Here is a 10,523-nt window from a genome sequence, read left to right as displayed (position 1 = left end):
GGCTTCTATTAGAACATGACTGAAACTTCTAGAAGGATAGAAGGAGCCAGGAGACTTGCACCTCTCCTCAGCCTGCCTTGTATTTCCATGTGACCTTGGTCAAGTCACTCTCCTTTGGGGAACCTTGGTCTTTCCTCCTGTCCAGTGACAGTGCAGGAGACTGAGTCCTCCCAGCTCTACGAGTCTGCTACACACGGGGGCAGGGAGTACAGCCCCCCAAAATTCTTTATGTGGATGCTATAGATACTGACAGGAAAAGAATGAAAAAGAACACTCCCTCTCCTTGCTCCGCCCCCCCCCCCAATCAACCAAACAAAAAAACCCAGGGAGCTAGCCATCAGGCAGTAAAATATCTAATATTTCAAAATAATTGGTGTTGAGATTTGGTCTTTGAGGGTTAGTGGAGGCAAACATGTGGCTGGGTGGGGTGGGGCCCGCATGAACCAACACCGGGGATAAGGACTTAGTTTATAGGCAGAATCACCCTGTTCTCTGTTCTACCCCAGCCACCAGAGCCTGTCTGGTCTTCAGGGAGCAGAGCTATCCCCAGCAGCCCTGGGCCTTTCCCTAGACCTGAGGTGACCAATGAAACCCTTGATAATAGCAAGATGTACTCTGCCCAGGCTGTGGCTGTGTCAGGCTGTGTCACGCTGGTGATGTTAGGCCTGTTTTCCCAGGCCGTATTACCAGCAGTCATAGGACCCAAGGCCTGCTCTGACCCACCTAGTTCTATGAAATTGGGCGTGTCACCTCCACCCCTCCTCTGGGCTTTCGTAAGTTTCCATCTGTCAAAGGTGGGATGGAGGAAGGAGCTAGCCTCTGAGGTTCTCTCCAGCTCAAGTATTCAGTGATTCTGTGACAAAACCTGAAGTGTTCCTATAAATCAATTTAGCTACACCCATTTATTAATTGTGACATATTAATTGTGAAGGAAGCCAAAGCAGGTTCTGGAGCAGTGTTACTGTTCTGCTAATACCCACTGCTACAAAGCAAGCTCCAGGGAGTTAGGCGCTCCTGTTCTGTTCATAGGTGTGACCGTTGAGCTGAGAACAATGCCGAGCACAGAAGAGGCATTCTGTGAGCATCTGTCAAGTGACCAGACTCTTTGGATGCACAAGCCCACTGGAGCTGCCACCTGCCTCAGACCACACCAGGCCTGTGGAGGAGCTGCATGGGGGGCCTGTGCCACCCATGAGACCTGGAGAGGTGAGTGACTTGCTTTCGGCTACACAGAGGCAGGCTTTGAGCCTGACACTCCTGACTGCAAAGCTAGTGTTCTTCCCATGTCACCCTGGCTGTCATGTTGAGGTGCAGTTTGGCTGGTAGCTACAGATGGACTCTTTGCACTGTCAGCCTGGTTGGCCCTTATAATCTGGACAGGACTCTGGGGTTAGGAAGTGGGGCAGACAAAAGACAGCCCAGACCCCATGGGTCAGGATCAGGTGCCCGTTCCGTTTGAGTCAACCTGCCAGCTCAGGACTGGGGTTCTTGGTCTAGGTGGGCTGGGCTTGTGGTGCTTAACCTGAAGACCCTAATCACACATGTACTGCCGTGCCCTGGTCAAATCCAGAATCTTGATTTTGATTGTCTCCTTTTATTCTTAGAAATTTGGGGTTCATACAATCCTAAGAAATATTCCATCATTTATTGAGTACCAATCTGAGCTGGATCTCTTGTATGTTACTGCTAATCACCCCCAAATTCCATGAAACTGGCCTTATGACCCTTGATTTTTCGGAGTAGGAAACTGAGGCTCTCATTGACTGAGGGGCTTGCCCAAGGTGGGCAACTGGCCAACGGCAGAGTTGGAATTCCCACCCTGAAGCCCACCTTCTTAAGACAAGGCTGAGTGGTATAGGGAGGGAGTACCCACTGGAAGACCCTACCTTGGTATGTCCGATTTTGTATTCATTTACATCCAGGCCAATGGACCCAAGCAGCAGCTCTGAGGCCTTCTTGTTGTCTACGAACCCCTGAGGAATCACGTTGGGGTTCAGCACTTGATACCTGTTGGGAGAGGGATGACAACAGGTAGCATCATCCCCAAGCTGGCAGCATGGAAACATGTCCACGCAATTATCCCTTGACCTTTGACATGGCCCTCCAGCCAGGGAATAGACTTGTTTTACAGATGCCACAGCAGGAAGAGAGATGGGACTGACAGGAGACTTTGGGGAGTAGATGTTGGTATAGGTGTGGGGTTCAGGGGGCAGATGTTTTTAGAAACGAAGACACCAAAATCTTTCTTGAGTTTGATCCTCCTGATCTTTTCTGCCAGGCATAGGAGAACTACTTCTTTTCCTGGCCTGCCAGCAGCCCCATTTGTGATCTTGGACAAGCCCTTCCCCAATTAGGGACTTCAGATGGCTGGGACAAGATAACCTCAGGTGACTTTTCCTATTCCATCAATCTGTGGTCACATGTTCTAGCAGGTCGGGAGTGGGTAGAAGTAAACTAATCCCTAAGGTGGGGGCCTTAGTTTGGGTTCTTCCAGAAGCAAACCCTGAGACTAGGATTCAAGTGCAAGTAGCTTATTTGGGAGGTGGCAGAATTGGGAAGTGGGGCAGGAAGCCAATAAAAGGCATGTTATTAAGCCAGTTATCACAACAGGCAACTGGGTCTTAATCCTGATAGGGCCGCCTGGGAGCAGTGGTGTGCTCCCACTGGCTCGCAAAAGGCAATTGTGTGCATATCTTTCCAGCTCCACATTCAGTGATGCCACATTGGTGGTTTGAAATCAGCCATGGTGGGAGTATTTACACCAAGGAAATAGGCAGACACTACAAATCAGGGCTTTTTGGTTTTTTTTCTTTTTTAAACTGGAGAACCCGTTGTTAAACATTTACTAGCATACTGCTGTCTGAGAGGCAGTATGGAACACATTTCAGAGTTAGCCCACCAGAAAGGTGAGAGAGCTGAAGTATTTACATGCCAACTGTTCTCAGTCATTGATTGAGGCCTGCTCCTAGGGAGGCATTAATTTCTGATACTTTTCAGCCTGTCAAATAGCAAAGCAGGCTCCAGCAGCCAGAGAAAGCCCTCAGGCAAAGAAATGCAGGTGCTGGCAGTTGGAAGTTGGGCCAATGAGTACTGAAGTAGTGACAGTGAAGCGGTATCCATCATCACACCCATAGTGTCTCTACAATGGGGCTATATTTATCAGTAGTCAATCCCTGGAAACTGAGAACTTTATTCGAGGTATCAGGAAGACACCACTCACCTCTGTTTAAACTCTGGGTATTGCAGCCTGTTTGGGAAGCCCTTCCTGCAAATACGAATGCCTTCCAGGACTCCGTTGCAAGCCAGCTGGTGCATGATCAGGTGGGCATCCACCACACCTGCCAAGAGAGATGGCACAGGATGGGGAGTCACTACCCTATGGTGGAGCATGCCACTCCTTGCCACTCAAGGAGGCTGAACTGTCCATCCACATCATCACCCCAGTCTCCTCCCATCACTGCTCAGGGGTCCCCAGTCTCCCACAATTCAAGTCAAGACCCAAAGACTGTCCTGAGTGTGACTTCTGGCTGGGTAGGCACTACTGTGCTATGCAAAGCAGCTAAAACACAAATTTAGGATGATCCATTGTTGGGGATTCTTTCATGTCCTGTTTTGCCCCAATCATTCCTTGTGATTGAAAGTGAACTTAATTTGGATCAAATACCAACTTCATAGGTCCTGAGGACTTCCAGGAGGGAGACATGGCCCCATGATGTACCTGATTGCTTGAACTCATTGGGGACAATACAGCGGACAAAATGGGGGGCGGTGCTGTGGAGGGTGGTCATCAGCTTGTTCAACTGCTCCTGGGGATGGAGGAAAAAGAAAAAGAAGGAGTGAATAAAGCTTGATGTTGGTATTGCAGGACATCCACGCTCAGGAGAGGTATTTATTTAGAGTTTAATTAATTAAATATGAATTAAAATTCAGTTCTTTAGTTACACCAGTCACTTTTCAAGTACTTACTAGCCACATATGGCTAGTGGCTACCATATTGGACAGTGGCTGCCACATTGGAAGGAAGAGAACATTTCTGTCATTGAGTAAAATTCTGTTGGATAGCATTGCTTTTGGAGGTCCAGTGACTTGCCCAAGATGACACGGCTTACAAGAAGCAGGGTCCCTTCTGATTCAGTGCTGGGTATTTGTATCTTGGTACTAGAAAGAACCATAGTGCCTGCATGGACAAACCACTGCCCGTTGATAACGTCTCTGCCGGACATCCCTCCTCCTCTGCTTGGATGCTTCCAGTGAGGTGACCCATTCTGCTTTACGACAGCTGGATCCTTGAGAAGTATTGAAATCTTTCTTCATGCAACATCTCTCCATTGGCTGTACTTCTGTACTTCAGGACATGTGTCTAGTAATGCCCAGACTTTGTGGATGTTGTGACCAGCCCAGACCTGTCACCCAACTCTAGAGCACAAGATCATAGGCATTGGTATCTCCATTTGTCATGTTGGGTAAGTCCTATCACTCTCTAGGTTTCAGTCTAAGACAACACAGTTGGACTCGACCATCTCTAAGGGTCTTTTCTGCCCTGGGGCCCTGTGGTTCTGTGACCCCGTCAAAAGGAAACAGTCTCCTCAAATGAAAGAGGCAACCATAGGCATAGAAATGAAATCATCCCATCCTTGCCTGTGAGGTGGCAGCCTGATCAGCATACCACTGAAAGGGAAGGTTGGACGCAAGCTGGCCTCTGGGGCAGCCCCTACTCACCCTGTAGAAGTTGGAGACCGTCATGAAGGAGGAGCCTCTCTTCTGCTTCTTGCCTCCAGCTGAAGGAGAGACAAGCATGTTTCATATCAGCACCCAGCATGGGCGGTAGGCAGCCCCATCAAGTGCTCTGTCTCAAGGACATGCATTCTCTGGTTTTACAAAGGCTTTTGAGGGGGCTAGTTGAGGTGGGGCCCTCCCACCAGGAAAATGAGATCTGCCAGTGGGTGAATGGGCTGACTGTGGCCTAATTGCCAAAAGGAGTGCTGTGCTCCCCGAAGAGTATATAGCCCTCTGATTCAGGGCTGACACAAGGTGACAAACTGCCCTCATTGCTGGAAAGGAGAAAGAGCCCTCAGTTCATCTGGTGGAATTGCATGTTGGTTGTGAAAATGTCTCTGAGCCAAAAGAGATTCACAATTCTTGCTGTGCTGAGTGGTAGGTAGCCCCATTGGGCGGCTCCTGCCTAGGGTGTTCCCCTACAGGCCATATGACCTTGGCTGGGTGTGGGGCAAGGCTAGGCTTGGCATTTGCCTCAGACAGAGGAGGGCAGGAAGCATAAAATAAGCACAAAGTATTGTTCCAGCTAGAGATGATAAGGGCCCAGTGATCAATTCAGTTGATGGAAGCTCCCAGGATGTATCTATAACCCTCTATCACAGTATGTTCCATGACCTACCTCAAACAACATGTCATGTCATTTCACATCATGGCATTCATTCATTCATTCATTCATAATTCATTCATTCCTTCAACAAGAGTTGAATAAAAAAGCTTTGTTTCTTTCTTTCCATTTTGACCACTAAAGAGCATTAGCACAGGGAGACTGGACACAACAAACGGTCAGCCATACCTGGAGCCTCCTCTTCTTTGAAGAGAAGGGCGAGGATCCCTAGGGTAGATTTCTGGAACAAGCCCACCACTGTTTCATTCAGGGGATCTTTGTTCTTCTCCAGCCAGCCTGTGATGTTGTAACCCACCTGAAGAGGAGCAAATGCCAGTGGTTATGTTTCAGACCCAGCCTCCCTCTCTCAGGTACCACAGCTAGAACCTCTACCTACAGTTCTAACTGCTCTTGGCCCAGGACCAATCTCCCATCTCCTTGTCCTTCCATTCTTGTCCTGATGACTTGCCTGAAGTCCTGCGATGTCCCTGATCCTAGGGTTTTCCCAGGTGGAAGCCATATCATCGGTTTTCTTGGGCATTTGCAGTTTTCCTGTCTAGGACACCCATCTCTCAGCTTTTCCCACAAACCAGTACTCCCCAGCTACTCTCTGCCAGCTGTGACTTTCTCTTGCATGTCTTGCATTGCTGGCTATACTGAGCCTCCCTGACCCCTGGGTTTTCTTCTACTCAGGTGGGCTGCTCTTCTAGACTCCGCCTTTTCTGTCAGGGACTGGCCTGGACCAGGGGACTCCTGAGCTACATGAAGAACTCCCTACAAGGACATCTTGTCTCTCCTTGCTAAGGAGCACACATCCCCTGGGGCATTGTCTGGCGGAAGGGGGTGTTCTATCCATCCAGAACTAGGGGCTCCATGCATCCAGGTAATTGGTGGAAGCACCATGTATCCATGGATTTCTGTTTCTCACTGTGCCATGTGGCCCCAGCAGGAAAGGTAAAGAGCAAGGAGACTTTCAGATCCTTCCATTGAGCACAGAGAATCGAGGGATCAGATGAGATGCCCAAACCTTTGGATTTTCCATCTCCTATATAGTGCATAGATGTTTATCATCTCTGGGCCTTATCTTAGAGCCTTCTTGGAAGTGCATGGCTCCTATTTAACTTTGATTATTCCATTGTTATAAATATAGAGCTCTTCTCATGTCAGTAGGGGAGGGGAGGTGGAGCCCTGCAATTTGGCTTCAAGCCTGCTGTTTGTTCTAGGTATCGGCACAATCCATTCTGCGAGTGATTGGCATTGTTACAGTTGATGAGATCATAAAATCTTGGTCCTGAAGCCCAGACCCAACAGCCACTTTCCTGACAGCTCTGTCCTAAGGCTGCTGTTTCCTTGCAGTTAAACCCACGGAGGCTCAACAAACTCTAATGGTAACAGGAACATTGACATTTATAGCAATACTGACATCCCAAGGAAGCCAAACACATAAGCTTGCTGGGCATATGTTGTCTCCACTATCAATTATTCAAATAGCATCTGAGTCCTGGCTGCACTTAATTTCCCCCTTCCTCAAGGACTGAGTTTGTCATGAGTGAAGAAGCCACTGTAGATGTCTCCTTGTTGGTTTGGCAGCCATAGGCTGTCAGACAGATGAGTTAATCATTTGAGGAATAATGAATAAGCTCATGAAATTTGTTTTTGTTTTTGTAAGTGTTGTCTTTTCTGACCAAGATCGAGGTTCAGCTGTGAAAATGAGGGCTGTAGACAACGGTGTGGCCCTGGCAGGTCTGAGGGTACAAACTGCTGGTCGACTCCTAGGAGGCATCTTTGGATGGATTGCTCTTGAATTCTCAGATGGAGAAGTGATGAGAAGATAAGAGCCAGAGTTCATTTCAATGGGCTGATCACCCTGTAATATCATGGCTGTACTAGTTGGAGGCAGGAAACCTCAGGAAGGGTGTGTCAGGATGGACCTGTAATAGCAGGAGGGAACAGTGGCCAGCAGGTGGCCACGGAGGGTGCCAAGGTGGTACTCACAGTGCCTGCATAGTGGATGAGCTCAAAGTGGGCCTCGGGCACCTTGCCCTTGCCTCCTCCCTTGGGTTTGAGGAAGTTGCTGGACTTGCCCAGGTGGTTGTCATACAGAGCCGCCTTGAACGTGGCATCAGTGGCCTTGGGGAAGACACACTGTTCCTCCAAGATGGAGAAGATACCCATGGGCTATAAAAGAAGAGCAGAGGGCGTTAAAGGAGGCCACAGGATGCCAAAGGGGACACTCTGGTATTGGCCTGGGGTTGGCAGGAGGGGTGCCACACCCACCCACGTGGCCGGCCAGGAAGCAGAACTCTGGGTATGGTGCCTGGTGCTGCATGGTCTGGTCTTTGAATGCCCTGGCCCTTTAGATCTGAAAGAGGCTAGAATTCAGCAAGTCCAACAGAAGGGAAGACTGAAATCTGAAGGGGGGGGCTAGCTCCCCAAATGTTAATCCCACCCCAACAGTGGCACCAGGCAAGCTTGGCCCTCAGAAAAACGGTGAAAACAATGATGCCCGACCTCTCTGCGTTTAATTTTCTTTCATCTGCTCCTCTTCCTCAATGACATTCCTGGGTACCCAAGGGCCTCATGTTGTTCTAGGTCTATTCTCATACAAAAAAAGGGGAGCTCATACATGCTGTTAGTGACTTAATATTCCCCCATCCATGCAGGGTTTGGATTTTCAAAGAAGGCTTTTGGAAGAGAGCAGTGCTTAACCCTAAAGCCCAAACATGAGGCTATTCCAGGCTCTGTGACTGCTGAACGGGGAGGTATCTGTAGGTGTTGGGGGATGGGCAGATCACACCTGCAGCCTAATTTTAGAGGTTCTGTTTTCCTGGTGGGTTAATACTGGGGCCACATCGGAGATCCCTGGCTATCTGGGTGATAAATTATCTATGACAGACCCAAGGATGAGCCTCAGAGACAAGATATGTTCTTTCTTTTTATTTTTTAACTTTTCACTTTGCTATAATTTCAGGCTTGCAAAAATAATGCAAAGCATTCCTAAATACCCTTGATCTTACTTCTCCAAATGTTAATGTAACCTCTGTACAATATTGAAAACCAGAAAATTAACATTGATATATTATATGACCAGATTTTGTTCACATTTGGCCATCTGTCCTGTTAATGTCCTCTTTCTGTTCTTTTTCTGCATTTAATCAAACAAATATCTATTCTTGAACTAAAACATCCCTATAGTGTGATTGTAGGGGAGATTATTAGTTGCCTGGGTTAGAGCCTGACTGTCACTCATAGGTTATATGACCTTGGACAAGGGATTTCCCTTCACTGAGCCTCAATGTCTCCATCAGTGGAGTGGTTATAATAAATTACACCCTGTGTATGGTAGCTTGTGATGGTTGGGCATACAATAGCCCAACCAACCGTGGTCACTGCAATCACTGTTGTAACCATTTTGCAGAGAAGAAGCTAAAGGTCAGAACAATCAAGGTCATCAGCAGTGTTTCTGAGGCCCCGAATCCAGGTGCTGCCTCCCTGCAGACCCCAGTGAAATCCCCTCCTGAGGTGTGCCCTTGTCAGAGCCCCTACCTCTCTCCAAGACCCTCGTTTGAGAAACAGGTTACCTTTTCTAGGAGGTCGATGCAGGCCTGCAGGTCAAGGCCAAAGTCTATGAAGACCCACTCGATGCCCTCTCTCTTGTACTCCTCCTGCTCCAGCACGAACATGTGGTGGTTAAAGAATTGCTGCAGCTTCTCGTTGGTGAAGTTGATGCACAGCTGCTCGAAGCTGTTGAACTGCGGCAGGAGGACAAAAAGAGGGGTCTCAGTTCAGCCACCAACAGTGCCTCTCTCAGGACCAAGTGATGAGCCATAAGCCGAGCTAAAATCTGCCCAGGGCCACCTGTGTCGGCCTCTGCCCCAAATGTCTTAACACTGACCTCCATGTCAGTGTCCCCATCAGCCCTGTGAGAAGCCGTTCTCTGCTACTCTCTCTGCAAAGAAAGAGCAGCTTGAGCACGTGACCCTGACCACACAGCGCTGATGCAGGGACCCCAAACCCAGGCAGTCAGACTCCAGCCCTGTGTGTGGTTAACAGAAATGTTGTGAAAAGAACCATTTTTGTTCCAGGGATGGAAATCATTTGAGATGTTCTATAGATCTGACCCCTGTTCTGCCTTCGGACAGATCTCTGTGTAGTTTTTCTCATCGTCATCTGTAGGATGAAGGGGTTTGAGGGGTTTATAAAGCCCGCCCCTTTTTTAAAGTCAGAGACTGCTTTCTCTGAATGAAACCCCATGCTGAAGCCTCATAGAAAAATAAGTTTAAGAAGAGGTGACACTGAAATTACAGAGCAACATTCATGGAGCACATGCGTGCGTCAGACCCTAGGCTAAGCTTCACCTGCTCAAATACCTTACAAGGCAAGAACGGCTAGTGTGCCTGTTTACAGATGGGAAAACAGAGGCACACACAGCTTGGAAATGGCCGAACTGGGATTCGACCCCTGTTTGTCCACTGTATACACTCTGCTGTTGACACAGGGTGTCTGTCCTTCCTTGGTCCCACCCTTGCTGGCCATCAATGGCTGCTGAGGCTCCAGGGGGCACAGTTTGGAAACGTTCTTTAAGGCTCCTTCCCTCTATGAAATTAAGTGACTGTATTGTAGACAGCAGCCAAATTAACCTTTTAGATCCTGAAAGATATTGGGCTAAGCTTTTAAAAAAAATCCATCTGTGGCTAGTAGAATATTAGAATAACAGGATAGCAGAGTTGAAATGGACTGTAGAGGTTATCTCCTTTAGCCTGCTCATTTTAGAGTTGAGAAAATTGAGGCTCAGAGAGGGCTAGCCACTTTCCTAAGGCCACACAGCTAGTTGGTGGCCAACCTCAGTCCAGAGCCAGTCTACTGACTCCTAATTATGCTTCTTCCAATTATAAAGGTAAAAAACTTCCTGATCCACAGCATTAGTCTTGCGATGAGAACTGAGTCTCATTTGTGTAAGCAAGAATGGGAAGCGGTTGTGCTAGTAAATCAGCTCTCGCTTTCACTAAAAAGAAGGAGAAGGGGAAGGAGCAGGAGGAGAAGAAGAAGAAGAAAAAGAAGAAGAAGAAGAAGAAGGAGAAGAAGGAGAAGAAGAAGGATAAGAAGGAGAAGAAGAAGAAGAAGAAGAAGAAGAAGAAGAAGA

The 10,523-nt window shown here is 48.1% G+C and overlaps 1 protein-coding gene and 1 long non-coding RNA gene across 2 annotated transcripts in view; one reads left to right on the top strand and one right to left on the bottom strand.

Annotated features, from left to right (window-relative positions):
• MYH16 (myosin heavy chain 16) overlaps positions 1-10,523 on the bottom strand; it is a 60,422-nt gene that overhangs the window by 37,970 nt on the left and 11,929 nt on the right. The window contains exons 12-18 of the mRNA XM_019635397.1: positions 8,962-9,132; positions 7,376-7,558; positions 5,570-5,696; positions 4,720-4,778; positions 3,719-3,806; positions 3,221-3,338; positions 1,887-2,007 (exon numbers count right to left, since the gene is read on the bottom strand). Of these exons, the coding sequence (XP_019490942.1) occupies positions 1,887-2,007; positions 3,221-3,338; positions 3,719-3,806; positions 4,720-4,778; positions 5,570-5,696; positions 7,376-7,558; positions 8,962-9,132 (867 nt within the window). The remainder of the gene's footprint in view (positions 1-1,886; positions 2,008-3,220; positions 3,339-3,718; positions 3,807-4,719; positions 4,779-5,569; positions 5,697-7,375; positions 7,559-8,961; positions 9,133-10,523) is intronic.
• LOC109379073 (uncharacterized) lies at positions 1,161-3,328 on the top strand. The gene is made up of 3 exons (XR_002123105.1): positions 1,161-1,206; positions 2,279-2,387; positions 3,247-3,328. It is a non-coding gene; the product is annotated as an uncharacterized LOC109379073 (long non-coding RNA).

This window comes from Hipposideros armiger, unplaced genomic scaffold, assembly GCF_001890085.2.
Source record: "Hipposideros armiger isolate ML-2016 unplaced genomic scaffold, ASM189008v1 scaffold_21, whole genome shotgun sequence".
Taxonomy (NCBI): domain Eukaryota; kingdom Metazoa; phylum Chordata; class Mammalia; order Chiroptera; family Hipposideridae; genus Hipposideros; species Hipposideros armiger.
This window is presented reverse-complemented; position numbering and strand designations above follow the sequence as displayed.